At 49.3% G+C, this 17,657-nt stretch overlaps 2 protein-coding genes across 2 annotated transcripts in view; both read right to left on the bottom strand.

The window, feature by feature from the left end:
* Positions 1 to 17,657, bottom strand: part of LOC137415233 (E3 ubiquitin-protein ligase TRIM7-like) — a 404,481-nt gene that overhangs the window by 45,230 nt on the left and 341,594 nt on the right. The window lies entirely within an intron of this gene.
* Positions 13,472 to 17,657, bottom strand: part of LOC144889844 (uncharacterized) — a 5,842-nt gene continuing 1,656 nt past the window's right edge. The window contains exons 2-4 of the mRNA XM_078771055.1: positions 15,859 to 15,955; positions 15,590 to 15,769; positions 13,472 to 15,497 (exon numbers count right to left, since the gene is read on the bottom strand). Coding sequence (XP_078627181.1) covers positions 13,506 to 15,497; positions 15,590 to 15,769; positions 15,859 to 15,955 — 2,269 coding nt within the window. The 3' untranslated portion in view covers positions 13,472 to 13,505. The remainder of the gene's footprint in view (positions 15,498 to 15,589; positions 15,770 to 15,858; positions 15,956 to 17,657) is intronic.

Below are 17,657 nucleotides of genomic sequence, written 5' to 3' on the forward strand. Positions count from 1 at the left end.
ACTACATGCTCGCGTTGCTCGGCGAGCACCCCTCGGATTTCCTGTTTCAGGAGCTCTTTCTTTGCCAGCTCCCGGCCCCGGTACGGGTCGCCCTGGCAGGTACGACCATCGTAAACCCCCGCGACCTCGCCAAGGAGGCCGACAAGATCGCTTTGGCGAGCCAGCTCGTCGGGGTGGCGGCCAGGAGCCTTCCCGCCCACTCGCCCGACGCCCGCGACGCAGTCTCCTTCCCGGAGACCACCGGGCCGGCACGACTGGCAGCGGCGACGCCTCGTCCCCCGGTCCCGACACGTCGACCGGAGCCCCCGCCGGACCCGGCCTGGTGCTATTTCCACGCCAGGTTCTGGCGGCAGGCCCGATCATGCCGACCCCCATGCACATTCACCCCGGGAAACGGGCAAGCCGGCGTTCCCTCCCAGCAATGAACGCTGGCGTTCCGGAAACCTGCTGTTCATCGTGGACCGAGCGTCGGGGCGGCGCTTCCTCTGCGACACCGGCGCCCAGCTGAGCGTCATTCCCGCTTCGGCGGAGGACAGGCGGGCCGCCGTCTGCGGCCGCCCATTGGTCGCGGCCAACGGCTCCGCCATCCGCACTTTCGGCCCACGCACCGTCGCCCTCCGCTAAGGCAGCCAGCTCTTTCACTGGGAGTTCGTGACGGCGGACGTCCCCATGGCTTTGCTCGGGGCCGATTTCTTGTGCGCCCACGGGCTGCTGGTAGACGTGAAATGCCAGCGTCTCATCAACGCCGAGACTTTCAGCTCCCTGGCGTGCGCCTTGAGCCGGGCCGCACCCACCGAGTTTTCCTGCGCCCTCCCATTGGCGGACGACTTCGCACGTCTCCTCACGGAGTTCCCGGCCCTCACGCGGCCAACGTTTTCGGCCATCGCGGTGAGGCACGGCATCGAGCATCACATCCCCACTACGGGCCCGCCGGTGTACGCCCGGGCTCGCCGTCTCGACCCCACCAAACTCGCCGTCGCCAAGGCCGAGTTCACGGCGCTGGAGTGCCTCGGCATCGTACGGCACTCCGGCAGCGCCTGGGCCTCGCCGTTGCACATCGTCCCGAAGCCGGGGGGCGGATGGCGGCCATGCGGCGACTACCGCCGCCTCAACGACGCCACTACCCCCGACAGGTACCCCGTCCCGCACATCCAGGATTTTTCCGCCCGGTTGGCGGGGCGGCCCATTTTTTCTAAAGTGGACCTGATTCGGGGGTACCACCAGGTGCCCGTCCGCCCGGCCGACATCCCAAAGACGGCCGTGATCAAACCTTTCGGCCTCTTTGAGTTCCTCCGGATGCCCTTCGGCCTCAAAAACGCGGCGCAGGCGTTCCAGCGCCTGATGGACAGCGTGCTGCGCGACCTGCCATTCCTCTTCACCTACCTGGATGACATCCTCATCGCCAGCACGTCCAGAGCCGAGCACCTCCTCCACCTCCGGACGCTCTTCAGCCACCTCAGCGAGCACGGCTTGATTGTCAACCCGGCCAAATGTCACTTTGGTGCGGTGACGATCGACTTTTTGGGCCACTGCATCACCCGGCACGGCGCTGTGCCGCTGCCGGCCAAAGTCTAGGCCATCGCCGCTTTCCCGCGCCTCCGCTCCGTCAAGGCGCTGCAGGAGTTCCTCGGGATGGTGAACTTCTACCACCGCTTCGTGCCCCGAGCGTCGCAACTCATGCGGCCCTTGTACGCCGCCCTCCGAGGCCAGCCGGCGAAGCACGACGTCGTCTGGTCCATGGACATGGACGTGGCTTTTGCGGGCGCGAAACGGGCCCTCGCCAACGCCACGCTGCTGGCCCACCCGGTACCCAATGCCCCCATCGCCCTCACCAGACGACTACGCTGTGGGTGCAGTCCATGAGCAATGGGTGAACGGGGCATGGCAGCCGTGCGTTCTTCAGCCGGCAACTCCTGCCCAACGAGCTGAAGTACAGCACGTTCGACCGCGAGCTCCTCGGGCTGTACCTGGCCGTCCGCCATTTTTGCCACCTCCTGGAGGGCCGCCCATTCACGGCCTTTGTCGACCACAAGCCATTGATTTTCGCAATGGCCAAGGTCACGGAGCCGTGGTCGGCCGGCCAGCAGCGCCACCTCTCCGGTGTGTCGGAATACACCACGGACATCCGGCACGTCGCCGGGAAAGACAACACCGTGGCCGACTGCCTTTCTCGGGCCAGCGCCAATGCCGTCCACCTCGGCGTGGATTTCGCCCTGATGGCGATGGACCAGACCACCGACGGCATGGTGCAGGCGCTCAGGGTGGCAGACACGGGCCTCCGCTTGGCTGACGTCCCCTTCGCGGGCACGGTCCTGCTTTGCGACGTCTCCCAGGGCCGACCGCGCCCCGTCATGCCGGTCTCCTGGCGGCGCCGCATTTTCGCTTCCCTCCACGACCTCTCGCACCCAGGCCGGAAGGCGTCCCAGAAGCTGGTATCGGCATGCTTCGTCTGGCACGGGTTGCGACGGGACGTCCGCGACTGGGCCAACGCCTGCACAGCCTGCCAGCGGGCCAAGGTCCACCGTCACACCCTGGCTCCGTTGGCTCCTTTCACCGTGCCCGAGCGGCGTTTCGACCACATCCACGTGGACCTGGTGGGTCCCCTGCCCCCATTGCGGGGGTTCACCCACCTGCTCACCATGGTGGACAGGACCACCAGGTGGCCGGAGGCCGTGCCCCTCACCTCCACCACCACCGCCGACGTGGCGCAGGCGTTCATCGCCACCTGGGTTGCGCGCTTCGGCGCACCGGCGGACATCTCGTCCGACCGCGGCCCACAGTTCACGTCTGAACTTTGGGGCGCGGTCGCCCGCTCGTTGGGAATCACTCTGCACCGCAACACGGCCTACCACCCCCAAGCCAACGGGTTGTGTGAGCGGTTTCACCGCTCCATGAAGGCCGCACTCATGGCCGGCCTCCAGGACGACGGGTGGGCCGACCGGCTCCCGTGGGTCCTTTTGGGCCTCCGCACGGCCCCCAAGGAGGACCTCCAGGCGTCCACCGCCGAGCTGGTGTACGGCCAGACTCCGCGTCCCGGGCGAGTTCGTGCCCGACGCCACCAGCCCCTGGTCCGCCGCGCGCCAGCGCACGGACTTCCAGGAGGCCGCCCAACGTTTCGCCCCGGTGCCAACGTCCCGCCACGGCGACCCCCACTCCTACATACCCCCAGCACTCCGCACGGCGGAGTACGGCTTTGTGCGCCACGACGCGCATCGGGGGCCACTCCGGCCACCTTACGACGGACCCTTCCGGGTCCTACGCCAGGACAACAAGTCCTTCATCGTCAGCATCAGCCGCCGGGCGTACCGGATCTCACTGGACCGCCTCAAACTGGCCCACATGGACGTCGGCCAGCCGTCACGTCTGGCTCTGCCACCGCGGTGCAGCCGCCCCCCGTCCACTACACCCCCCGTCCGACCATCCACCACCACACTGGACCCCCCCTCCCCCCCCGCGACCGGCCAGGGGTCGTTTCGGTCGGGTCATCCGGACCCCCCTCAGGTTGACCTCCCTGGACCAAGTCAATTCTGGGGGGGCGTGTGTAGCGACCCATGGGTCCCCCAAGCAAGACCGGCATCGGAATCTCCTTGCTCATGCTGGTGATGTCACCGGCGGCGATCCCCGGTGCCAGAGTGGCCGGTCACATGACCGCCAAAGCGTGCCGCGCGTGCGCGTATAATGAGCTACACCTGTGGATCACGTGACCACCGAAGCACGCTTCGCTTCAGAGGCGTGGCTTTCGGTTTCGGCTTGGGTTTTTGGTTTTGCTTTATAAGGCAGCCCGATAAACGGGCTTTTTAGTGTTCCCGAGTTGGTTTTACGAATAAACATCTTCTCGGACGAGTTTGTGCCTTGCCATCCTTTTATCCGTATTCTGCTGGAGTCCGGACTCCTTCACCCCCATCTTTCCTCCTGTTTGGGGGGCGTTGCCCACCAGACAGGGGGGGGCCTTGTGCTCCCCTTCGTCTCCCGCCCCTCCCTCCCTCCCCCCCCCCCACCCCGAGTGTTGTCCTCCGCCCCTCCTAGAACCCCGATATGGTGAGCAGGCGCCATAATTGTGTCCGGTTTCGGTGGATTAATGAGTGTAATGTTCCGGCTAGAGATCAATTCGGTAAAGAAGTTTTGTTGAGTGTGCTGGGGTTCAGGGCTGTTGACTTTTTCTGCCTGATCTCCCTCGCCCCTGGTTTCGACGTGTCCTTTCAAACGGGGCAGGGACTTGCCGAGTTCTGGTGCCGGTGGGCTACCGCTCGGTCTGCTGGGAAACTGGCAGACTGGGCGGTCGAGGCTCTCTCAGAAATCCAGGAGAGAGTCGTGACCGTCCACCTGTACAATGAAGGCGTGAGTGACTATGATGTCAAGGTTTGGCTCAGTCGATACGCCGACATCCGAGGCCATGTACGGCTCGTCCGGGACAGCCTCGGTATTTGGACCGGGACTCGGCAGTTCCGGGTAAAGCTGCGGACGAGGGAGGATGGTACGGTCACCCACATCCCTAATGGGATTATGGTTGGGATGGACCGAGGCCAAGTCTTTTATGCGGGACAGCTGAAATTATGCCGCCGATGCGGTCAACTTGGCCACTTGATTACTGGGTGTACAGTGAACATCTGCACTCAGTGTGGCGAGTTGGGACATTTGAGGGAGCGCTGCACCCAAGTGGTGTGGTGCAACCTCTGTGGTGCGCCGGGGCACACTTTCCGCTCCTGCCCGCAGAGTTACGCGAGCAAGATGCGTGCTGCTGCGGGCGGGAGTGGGGGTGTTGTCCCAGGGACAGGCGACGGTGTGCCCCCAGGGACAAGGGGGGTGTTGCCCAAGGGACAGGGGAGGGAGTTGCCCAAGGGACAGGGGAGGGTGTTGCCCAAGGGACAGGGGAGGGGGTTGCCCAAGGGACAGGGGAGGGGGTTGCCCAAGGGGTGGGGGAGGGGGTTGCCCAAGGGGTGGGGGAGGGGGTTGCCCAAGGGGCAGGGGAGGGGGTTGCCCAAGGGGCAGGGGAGGGGGTTGCCCAAGGGGCAGGGGAGGGTGTTGCCCAAGGGTCAGGGGAGGGTATTGCATCTGGGGTCGGGGAGGGGGGGACTGATGTGTTTGTGTGTGTCAGCCCCCCGCCCTGTAGAAGGTAAAGGGAGGGAGTTGGAGGGGAAGGAGAACATGGAGGGAGGGGTAGATCAGGACCTGGATGTGGCTTCGCCGGGTGTCGGGCCCACTGCGGTGGGAGGGGAGGAAGCACAAAGAATGGTGGCTCTGGTGGCGGGGTCAGAAGAAACATCCTCGGTGCCAGAAACCCCGCTGCCGGAGACTGGAAGTGATGGCTCCTCCTCCGGCTATGAACAAAGCGATCCCGGACAATGGATGGAGAAAAAGCGTCGGAGGAGGGGCCAGGACAAAGGGAAAGCTTCTCTGGACAAATCCACACAGGGAAAGAACACAAGAACGTCAAAGAAGAAAACCCCTGTGGGGCGCAGAGCCCCCCATGCATCAAGCGACCCATCCAGGCCTGGGGGATCGCCTGCTCGTGGTAGAGGTGGGGTGCAGTCGGGGTTGGCCGCAGCAGGTCTCCGGGGGAGGGCCCAAATGCAGTGTTCCCCTGAACGCTCACGTTCCCGTTCCCCCATGAGTCGTTCCCCACCCGTTGACCTCACCCCTCCTCCGGGGGCAGCTGTGGCCATGGGCCTCAAGGAGGGTTTGCTCGCGGAGGACGGGTGGCTTTCTTTCCCGGATGGCGGGCGAGGGGGGATAATTTATTTGACCCCCGAGGAGGAGGACCTCGCCCTGCTACCCGGGGAGAATGTCTGCATAGACGGGGACTGGCTCCCGGGCACCCTCGTGGCTCCCGGCTGTGGGAAGAACCGCAGGGGGAGGAAGAATGGTCGCCCGTCATGACTTGGCAAGGAGGGAGGAGCTTCATAAATCCTATGACTCCCCTTTCGTGGTTTGCACTAGGGTTGGTGATTAATACACTAACACCTATGAGCTTTAAATTAACGTGTTTAAATGTACGGGGAGTCCGTACCACGGTCCGGAGGATCGCTATTTTTGAAGAGCTGCGCAATTTTGAATGGGATGTCTGCTGATTGTTGATTTCGGTATGCAAAGGAAAAAATTCCCGACCCGGGTCTCAGTCAATGGAGTATCTTCTCTTCTGGACTTGGTTATGACTAACTTCCCTGAAAATGTCTGCTGCTCTTCTTCTGCTCCAATCGGTTCTTCTGATGATGTGCTTGTTAAAATGGACATCTCTCTGGCCATTCTCAGAGAGCCTACTCAGCGTCGACGAGTCTGGCATTTCACTCAGGCCAACTGGCACGGTCTTCAAGCAGCCATCGATCATCTGGACTGGTCTCCCATCTCAACCGCCTCTGACATCAACTCATTCTGGGAATTCTTCCATAGCAAACTGCTCTCTCTCATGCACAGATTTATCCCATCTCATCTTCAGTTGTCTTACCCTTCCTCCCGTCCATGGTACACTGAATCTTTTGGTGAGGCAGTTGCCCTGAAACAACTTGCCTTTGCCTCTTGGAAGGCAAATCCAACTGAAGGCAATCTCAGTTCCTTCCACCAAGGTCGGAACAAGTGTGTGTCTACTCTCAGGAGTGCCAGGCAGCACTATCGCTCCACACTCAAGATTGAACTCTCCAACCTGTCTCCTTCCTCAAAATCCTTGTTGCATCTGGTCAAATCCGTTTCTGGTGTTAGTTCTCCCTCCATCCCCTCCCTTACCTCAAATGGCTACACAGTTGACACCGCACGTGACAAAGCCGAATGCCTCAACTCTGTGTTTGCCTCAAAATCTTGTATCCCAAACCCATCTCTCTCTGTTCCCACCTTTCCCAGTCGAACTCAACTGTTCCTGGACTCTGTGTCCTTCTCTCCTGACAAGGTGGAGAAGTTTTTGTCAAACCTCGACTCTGATTCTGCAACTGGACCAGACGGCATCAGCCCACGGGTTCTAAAATCCTGCTCTGCCGCTCTATCTCACCCTCTCTCTGTTCTTTTCACCCTCTCTTTTGCTCAAGGTCATCTGCCAGCATCTTGGAAATCAGCAAACATTACCGCTTTACACAAAAAATGTGCAAAAACAGATCCTTGCAACTACAGACCAATCAGCCTGCTTCCAATTATCAGTAAAGTCATGGAATCCATCATTCCTTCGGATATCAAATCCATCCTCTTCTCCAATGGCTTGATCTCTGATCATCAATTTGGATTCAGACCAGGTCATTCCACTCTGGACATGTTGCTTCTGCTGTCTCAACAATGGATGGAGGTCCTCAATGCCAACCTGGAAATCAGAGCTGTCTCACTTGACATATCACGTGCCTTCGATACGGTCTGGCACCCAACTCTGTTCACCAAACTCTCCTCCTATGGTTTCCATGGAAATCTCCACTCATGGCTTGCGGACCTCCTCTCTGGTTGTCGGCAACGTGTGGCCCTGAATGGATTTCTCTCATCTCCCCTTCCTGTTCTGGCTGGAGTTCTCCAAGGTAATGTTCTGGGCCCTGTGCTATTTCTGGTCTTCATCAATGATCTCTCCGACTCTCTGGAAAATCCTCTCTATCTCTTTGCTGATGATTCCACGATCTGCTGCTCCATTCCTCATCCCTCAGATCAGCCGTCTGCAGCCTCCTCACTCTATGCAGACCTGGACAAAATCACAGACTGGTCAAACAAGTGGAACATGTCTTTCAATCCTGACAAATCTCATACTCTTACAATGTCTCTCCGAAAGGACCGACTGGAAAACCCTCCCATCTACTTTCTCAACAATCTTCTCCAAGAAGTTCTGTCACTCAAGCTTTTGGGTCTTACCATCTGCCATGATCTTTCTTGCGAAAACCACATTTCAAGCTGGCATTCAAAGCCAGTCGCCGACTGGGCATCCTCCGTCGTGTGAAGTCCTTCCTTGGCACACCTGAGCTCCTCACCACATACAAGGCTTTCATCCGCAGCTCAATGGAATACTGTTCCCCCCTCTGGGCTGGTGCTCCTGCCTCACACCTAGCTCGCCTTCACGCTGTTGAAACCAAAGCTTTCAGAATCATTGGTATCTCCTGCGATGACGTTAACTCAGATTGCCTTTCACTCACTCACCGCAGGCAGGTTGGTGGTCTTTCTGTCTTCTACCGACTCCTCTCCGGCCTTGCTCCCCAGGCTCTCTGTGCTCTGTCCCCCCAATATTCCTACAGGTCGCACAAGATCTGCCTGCAACCCTCTTATGGTTAAACTGCCAAAATCTAGGCTCTCTGCTCACCTTCACTCTTTCTTTATCCTTTTCTCCTGCCTCTGGAACAAACTCCCCCACTACCTTCATTCCCACTCCTCCCTCCAGGTCTTTAAAACAGCTGTTCACCACCATCTCTCTTCTTCCCCCATCCAAAACCTTAATCTTTTCTACCCCTGCTAATTCTCCCCAGATACACTTTTTTTTTTGGAAATTCCAACTTCTTCCCTGGAAGTCCTTGCAGTGTTCATATGTTTTATACCTCTCCCACCTCCCCCCAAGCCCTCCCCCTCCCACATTTCTCCCGATTTCCCTGCTCTCAAATGTTGTGTTTGTGTCCTTCCCCCTCTCTCCCCATCTTGTCTACCCTTCCTTGTTTTTTGTGTTTTATGTGTCGGTTTCACTTTTTGTGTGATTAATGTTCGCTCTTTCACGAGCCTCGATCTTGTATACAAAAAAAGAAAAGAAACAAAAAAAATGCCGTGAACTATCGGCTGTTAAATGTGCACTTGATTCTGTATAAAAATCCGACAGTGCCTACGCACTGTCGGAGATTTAACTCGCCCCGAAAAAGCGTTATCAACGCAATTTCAACGTAATTCCACTATAAACAAATCTGACCTTTATTGTTATGCCTAAATCTTTTGAATAAAATTTGTAATTGGTCACTGTAGGGGCAGGTAGAGGCTAGTAAAGGCTGTGTTTTTCTGTGTATGTGAAGGTGTATGATATCGGCTGTTGAGAAACAGCCGATACTTGACGGCGAGGTCCAAAGTGTTTTTGTGGTCTGACAAGACTAAGATGATTTGTTGTGATTTGGCTTTCAGGTGCGAACATACAAAAAGAAAGGTGTACGTGGTTTGTGGGCAGAGGAAGACCTGAAAACTGCATGAGTAATTTCTATTGCATATATTGCAATGAGTTATTTGTTGATCCACCTGAAATTTCTTGGATCCAATGCAGTGAATGCAAGCAATGGGCCCACATAAACGAAACTGACTATGAGGGTATAGGTGCTTTCGTCTGTGTCGAGTGTCGCTAAGGTTGTTGTTCACTGAAAAATCGGAAAGTAACATTTGTCCAAGGGAACATTTGTCGAAAAGGAACTGGACTTACAACATTGAGGTAATATGGACTTGCAAACCTTTGGATGTGTGTCCATATGGACCCGCGGTCCATATTACCCCAATGGGGGGGGGGTCCATATTCCAAACAACGTGGGGAATATGGACACTGATGGCATCTTTTTAAATGTCCCCTCAATCATATGTCTTTGATTTTATTCAACCCAAACTGCACGGGGATGTAGTCTGTCTGGTTGTCAAAAAAACCATTATTTGGACATTTTCCTCGTCTATTTGTATAGCCTCTATCGGGACTTTGGCTTAGGGGGTCCATATTACCCCCCACCTACCCTTTAAGCACAACTGACACTAGGCCGAGGCTTCAGACTTTGGCACGCTCACAAGGCTGCACTGTCGAATAAACTGTTCCAACCCGTCATTTTGGACGGACTTTTTACTACTATACATATGGCATTCCTGATATACTGTACACTAATGGCCGTTTTAACGCTTTTTGGCCTGAACCACCAGTCACAGGATCACTAAGTAATATGTGCACACACTCGAATACCATACTCGATTACTGCTGCACCAGGATTTTCTTTTTGATCACATCTGGTAGTTTGACAACATGAGATCAATCAGCGATGTTAGATAGGGGCTGTCTTTGGGGCCTGGGGGTACTTAATGAGCTTGAACCAATGGGTTTATGAGTTATGCTCTTGCAGCAGGGCTGGTCCATTTCTTGGTGGTATTATGTAGTTTTATTGAAAAGCTTATTGAGAGCGCTTGTAATTATAGTGTGGTGGAGCTCCATGCCGTAGATGAAGGTGTGCACATGTACATGGATGAACGTGTACATGGATGAACGTCCTCCAATCAAACTCCCCCACCACATTAAGCACGGTTCTTCGATTTGTTGGTCCCCTTTGGATGTCCCGTGGAGATCTTTTGTCATGGTGACAGATTTTCGTTTAGCTTTTTCCCCTTTTGAATTCATCTTTTAATTCGCTCTTCATGCTATTGATAAATCAGGGCCTGTTGAACATCTATCTTTGCTCGTCCCTCTTCTTCTTCGTCTCCTTCTTCTGTCTACTTTTCTTTTTTTTATGTGAAATTGTGAAAATCCATGTGACCATTGCACACTGACCCTTTTGGATGTTGGTTTATGGTAACGTTCTTTGTAGATCCCTTCTCTTTCTGTGTATGTTATCCAACCTTTCGTTCATATGTGTAATTCTCTCTCCCTCGCCCCTTTATTTCATGTTATGTCCCCCCTGCCACTTTTATCCATTCCACTTTTCATGTTGTCCTTTTCACTTGAGACTTGTTACCAAAATAATCAGGAAGTTGATAGATTTATTTTGTAAAGATGACAAGGACATTCCATCGGTTTAATACAACACAAATTCTCAAAAAATCTACCAAGATACAAACTTGTCAATCTATAAATTACCTACCAGTCGTCTGTGGAGGATTTCATATCCAACTAGAATGGTACTCGGTAAAGCGCACAGCACCACCAGGCACACCAACTAACCAACTCATCCACCTAGTTTCATCATAACTCCTCCACAACTTTTTGAAATATCATGCTATATATGGTGTTTGGTCCTATCTTTCAATGGTGAAGAATCACTTATAAAATTAAAAAATTCTCTGATCCGATTCCAGATTTGAATCTTCACCAAAACTGAATCAATTCTTCCTTTTCACATACCTAACCTCTTCATCAAGTTTTGTCCAAATCCGTCATGGAATATTGTGAACAATATGTTAATAACAGATAGACAAACAGACAGACAAAACCTCTTCCCACCTTTGGTGGCGGAGGTAATACAATTAATTAAATTTTTGGAAAACAAAACTGACCGACCCAAAATAGCCCGATTGTATAAATTCTTCTTACTCTTCTTTTCCGACAGCCTAACTCAAAATCGGTTGAAGATAAGGACTTGGTTTAAACACGAATCTTCTGCATTTTATAGTGGGAAGGTCCATGACTGCTCAAAACTTTCATAACTTGAAAAGATTCCACGAAAAGTAGACATCACTGCTTGTTGTGTTGTTGTGTACGCATAGAAATATGAAGGCAAATGAGGGGTAGGCGGGACCACGCCTGTAAATCAGCCTTGTGTGGGAGGAGCCACGCCAACACAATAGCCCGAGGGCCAATCACATATAAATAGGTGTGGGTAACTGCATAAAATTGACAGTAGCGACAACAAAAGAACACTTTCAAGAACAAGTGTGGTTAAGGATGGAATATTATGGACAATCCGACAACCATTGTAGTATATATATATATATATATATATATATATATATATATATATATATATATATATATATATATATATATATATATATATAATATATATATATATATATATATATATATATATATATATATATATGTATGTATGTATGTATGTATGTATGTATGTATGTATGTATATATATATATATATATATATATATATATATATATATATATATATATATATATATATATATATATATATATTGTTGTGGATATGAGGCTTGTGTTTTTTTTTATTGTGTTGTTATTATTATTGCTTGATTCTGGACCCTCCTGCCTCCAGTGTTGTATAAAGGTCAAAATGGCGTTCCCGTAGTTAGTTCCATAAAGCATACATGGAGGACACCATAACACCCCTGTTCAATAGTTATATCTTTATTATGTGTCTTAGGGTAAGGCCTTGTCTTCCATTAAGATGACACTCCATTGCACCAAGTGAAATGAGATAGATTCCCTTCATTCTTCATTCCCATTCCCAAAACCTCCATTTCCCCTTTCGTCATTGCCAAGCCTCGGTTGCAAATTACATCCCCTCCAAAACCACCATTGAACATGTGCTCGGGTCGGGGAAGAAGGGCGTGCCCGCCCGTCGTCATCAAGGGCGGAGCCAGAGGGTCGCGCGACCAACCAGGGCCGAGGTGAGCACACCGATGGGCGTGTCCTGAAGGCCGGCGGCTTGATCGCCGGAGGCGTTATAAAAGCGCGCGCAAGAAGCAGTTGAGGGGTCAGTGGTTGCAACATGGTCGTCGATGGTGAGGAGTTGTTGGAGAGTGAGATCGTCCAGGGAAGCACAAAGCCTGCTTAGGGTTAGGGTTAGGGTTGTTAGGGTTAGGGTTAGGGTTAGGGTTAGGGTTAGGGTTAACGGTTAGGGTTAGGGTTAACCCGACTTCAGGACACGCGGCCTTTCCATCCTTTCGTGTATGTGAGTTTGTTCTGTTTGTTTTGTCCCTGGGGATTTAATTAAGTTTGTATAAGGAATTTGCACGGTGTCTCTAATATCTTCTGTATATTATTTTCTTATCTTTCCTTCTCCTTGGTTTTTTGAGCCTGTAAATAGTAAATAAATTATATTCGTATTTCCAACCTTTTTGTCTTCTTCTTCTTCACATCCGTGTCGCCTTAGTCTTTTCCCTATTGAATATCTGTGGCGCGATCTGGCCAACGTTCAGGAATCGGGTTAGTTGGGGTAACTGTACGGCCGCGGTGCCATCCGCTCGGCAAACACATCTTATCCGCGGTCCGTAACAATATATATATACTATATACAGTGCATTCAGAAAGTATTCAGACCCCTTCACTTTTTTTACATTTTGTTATGTTGCAGCCTGATGCTGAAATCGTTTAAATTCATTTTTCCCTCATCAATCGACACCCAACACCCCATAATGACAAAGAGAAAACAAGATTACAGAAAGTTTTGCAAATTTATTGTATATTTATCCAGAAAAACACGGTGAAGCCTTGGTCGACCCATGTGACTACGTCCATCAATTACGTACCATTTGAATGTGAGTCCTGCACTGCACTTCTATCAAATTTATAATCACATTATTGGACCGTGAGTACATCTGCTAATTATAAGTTATTGCACCGTGACTATGTCTACACGGTCCATTTGACCTTTAGAGCTTTAAGCCAATTAAACGTTTTGACCGTTTTAGTGGGGGTCAAACTGAAAGTGCAGTGTGCTTGAACACATGGATGTGCAGCAAGCCTTAAAATTTCAGTTTTGTTGTTTTTCAGCACAAATTATACACTGCATCAGAGACAAACAAATGATATGTCTTCTTATAGTCAACTAACCTTCATAATAGCTGCCTGTTTTTTTATCAAGTGTTCTCACAAACCAACAGCCATCATGGAGCCAGCCAGTTTGCCAGCAAAGAAGTGTTATAATTCAACGTGCTACAGTATTAAATGTGGGGATGGTGTTGGTAAATATGAAGATGGTGATGGTAAATATGAAGATGGTGATGGTAAATATGAAGATGGTGATGGTAAATATGAGGATGGTGATGGTAAATATGAGGATGATGATGGTAAATATGAGGAAGGTGATGGTAAATATGAAGATGGTGATGGTAGATATGAGGATGATGATGGTAAATATGAGGATGGTAATGGTAAATATGAGGATGGTGATGGTAAATATGAAGATGGTGATGGTAAATATGAGGATGGTGATGGTAAATATGAGGATGATGATGGTAAATATGAGGATGGTGATGGTAAATATGAGGATGGTGATGGTAAATATGAGGATGATGATGGTAAATATGAGGATGGTGATTGTAAATATGAGGATGGTGATGGTAAATATGAGGATGGTGTTGGTAAATATGAAGATGGTGATGGTAAATATGAGGATGATGATGGTAAATATGAGGATGGTGATGGTAAATATGAAGATGGTGATGGTAAATATGAGGATGATGATGGTAAATATGAGGATGGTGATGGTAAATATGAGGATGGTGATGGTAAATATGAAGATGGTGATGGTAAATATGAGGATGGTGATGGTAAATATGAGGATGATGATGGTAAATATGAGGATGGTGATGGTAAATACGAGGATGGTGATGGTAAATATGAGGATGATGATGGTAAATATGAGGATGGTGATGGTAAATATGAAGATGGTGATGGTAAATATGAGGATGATGATGTTAAATATGAAGATGGTGATGGTAAATATGAGGATGATGTTGGTAAATATGAGGATGGTGATGGTAAATATGAGGATGGTGATGGTAAATATGAGGATGGTGATGGTAAATATGAGGATGATGATGGTAAATATGAGGACGGTGTTGGTAAATATGAGGATGATGGTAAATATGAGGATGGTGATGGTTAATATGAAGATGGTGATGGTAAATATGAGGATGATGATGGTAAATATGAAGATGGTGATGGTAAATATGAGGATGGTGATGGTAAATATGAGGATGATGATGGTAAATATGAGGATGGTGATGGTTAATATGAGGATGGTGATGGTAAATATGAGGATGATGATGGTAAATATGAAGATGGTGATGGTAAATATGAGGATGATGTTGGTAAATATGAGGATGGTGATGGTAAATATGAGGATGATGATGGTAAATATGAGGACGGTGTTGGTAAATATGAGGATGATGATGGTAAATATGAGGATGGTGATGGTTAATATGAGGATGGTGATGGTAAATATGAGGATGATGATGGTAAATATGAGGATGGTGATGGTAAATATGAGGATGATGATGGTAAATATGAAGATGGTGATGGTAAATATGAGGATGATGTTGGTAAATATGAGGATGGTGATGGTAAATATGAGGATGATGATGGTAAATATGAGGATGATGATGGTAAATATGAGGATGGTGATGGTAAATATGAAGATGGTGATGGTAAATATGAGGATGATGTTGGTAAATATGAGGCTGGTGATGGTAAATATGAGGATGATGTTGGTAAATATGAGGATGGTAATGGTAAATATGAGGATGATGATGGTAAATATGAGGATGATGATGGTAAATATGAGGCTGGTGTTGGTAAATATGAGGATGATGTTGGTAAATATGAGGATGATGTTGGTAAATATGAGGATGATGATGGTAAATATGAAGATGGTGATGGTAAATATGAGGATGATGTTGGTAAATATGAAGATGGTGATGGTAAATATGAGGATGGTGATGGTAAATATGAGGATCGTGATGGTAAATATGAGGATGGTGATGGTAAATATGAGGACGGTGTTGGTAAATATGAGGATGATTTTGGTAAATATGAGGATATTATTAAAACATTTTTCTTGAGGTATATATTCAGTTTCTTCCCAGCACAACTCAAGGGTAGTTTCAGCAGATGTCTTCAGGTTTTGAATCTCTTTCTATTTAAGACAAGAGGGGAGAGAAAATATTAATATCGGGTGAAGCAAGGAGAAGGTAAAGTGGATGAGGATATATAATAAATAAACCATACCTCCAAAAAATCGAGCTTGGTGCCAAGGTCGTCGAGATGAAAATTTAGGGTATCACAGGTTGGGAGTAAATAACCACTCTTTAGGATCTCAAAATAACCCCAATCAGAGTTGATATCGTTGTCGTGGTCGTGGTTGTGGTCATCGATCTCAACTATAATCTCTGCGATTGAAGTAATGTTCTGTTGGAAAACAAAGCGAGAAATTATAAAATTTGTAAGTAAAGTTGAATCTCACCTCAAGTTTATCAAGATGGAAATTTTAAACTCACATGGGCAGGGAATGAATTGGCACCCTGAGGAACTTCAAGGCTGTGATATTCCTTGGTTTCATCATCAAACTTCATGTTGTTTGGTTGGTTTTTAATGCTGGAATAAAACAAACAGTTCGTTAATAGTCAGGTTCAGTATGTCCAGATTTAAAGTTTCGTTGGATTTTTTAGGGGATTTGGAAAACTATATATTTTTGGAAACTACATTGTATAGTCAGTCAGAAAACCAATGTTGCTATTTGTACAGACTCCTGTATGGCGGCCATCTTGGATTTTCAAAATTGCTGCCGTAGAACTAATTTTTCTCAATATCTCAGCTTCTAAATAACATAGAGCTTTGATTCTAACGGCTAAACATACATTTTCAAGGGCCCCGAATCCAATGGTAACAAGTTCGATAAGCTAGACATGACCATAGAGCTCCTATGTGGCGGCCATCTTGGATTTTTCAAACTGGCCGCCATAAAATTGATGTTTCTCAATATCTCAGCTTCTAAACAACATAAAGCTTTGATTCTAACGGCTAAACATACATTTTCAAGGGCCCCGAATCCAATGGTAACAAGTTCGATAAGCTAGATGATGTTCAAGTCAATGATGAACTATCTACATCGGGTGGAGACAATCCTGTTATTCGTGGCAGCATCACGGAGTGCTGACCTGGTGCTTCACCTCCAAGCTGGAGAAGAACTGAGCAAGTTATTCTTTGCCATGGACCGGATCAAATACAAGCGGCTCTGGCCCCGATACATCGCAGACATGTATGACCTAAGAACCAATCACCCTAGGACCTGGGAAGAACTAGGAGCTGGCAATCTATCAGTAACCAAGAATGACATCCCGTTTGTATACATTGGACCAGATCATGCATGTGAACATCTGAACAAGCTGATGAAGATTCACTCTGGACTGATTGGCATCTCTAACAATGCCAATGCTAGACAGAGATTCTTCATGGTTACACCAGAATTATCACGCCTGTCAAAAGACTTCAAGAGTCAGTTTGGCCTGGAAGGTGACAAGTTAACAGAATATCATGACCTTGGTCCAAGTGCAGTCAAGAGGGAGCATGAAGCAATCAACAAGATCAAGGCTGCGATACTGAGTCACGGGAATCCATTTGACACTGAATGTGACAAGCTGCACAATGTGATAATGAATGCTTGCATCCCAGACGAGTATGTACCACAGATCTTGAACATTGATGTCACTGGTCAGAAGTTGTATGAAGACTACGTGTCGGAGCATATCAATGGAGATGTTAGCCTCTGGGCACCAGTCAAGAAGGAGAACAACAAGAAGTTCACGTCTGGGAACAAGAGAACCACAGTGAAACTCAGAGACAGGACTGTGGATCTGAAGGAGACTAACGAACTGTACGGAAGGCTCATGGTCCTTGCCAAGTCAAACAGAGACGTCAACCAGAAATATGCCATCAGAAATTACGAGTTCACTGTGACACCAAGAGCAGTGTTCGCTCCAGATGGGACAATTCTTCCATGCACTGACAAGTCGAAGTTAATTCATCTCCTCGACAAGTTAGCAAGAGCAGAAATTCACCCCGAAGATCAGCAGCAGACACCAGCTGCAAGTGTTCTACAAGAAGATCCAATGGACACAAGAACTATGGCATCCACATCTAGTAAACCTACAAGTCGCAAGATTGCACTGGTGGATGGGATGGTACTTGTGCATAAGCTGACAAAGAAACCAGCCACTGTAGTGAAAGTCAACGATCTGGGTGAATGCTTCAATGACAGACTCATGTCTCCAACAAAAGATTGTGATGAGATCATACT

This window comes from Myxine glutinosa, chromosome 1, assembly GCF_964187855.1.
Source record: "Myxine glutinosa chromosome 1, kmMyxGlut1.1, whole genome shotgun sequence".
NCBI classification, from domain to species: Eukaryota; Metazoa; Chordata; class Myxini; order Myxiniformes; family Myxinidae; genus Myxine; species Myxine glutinosa.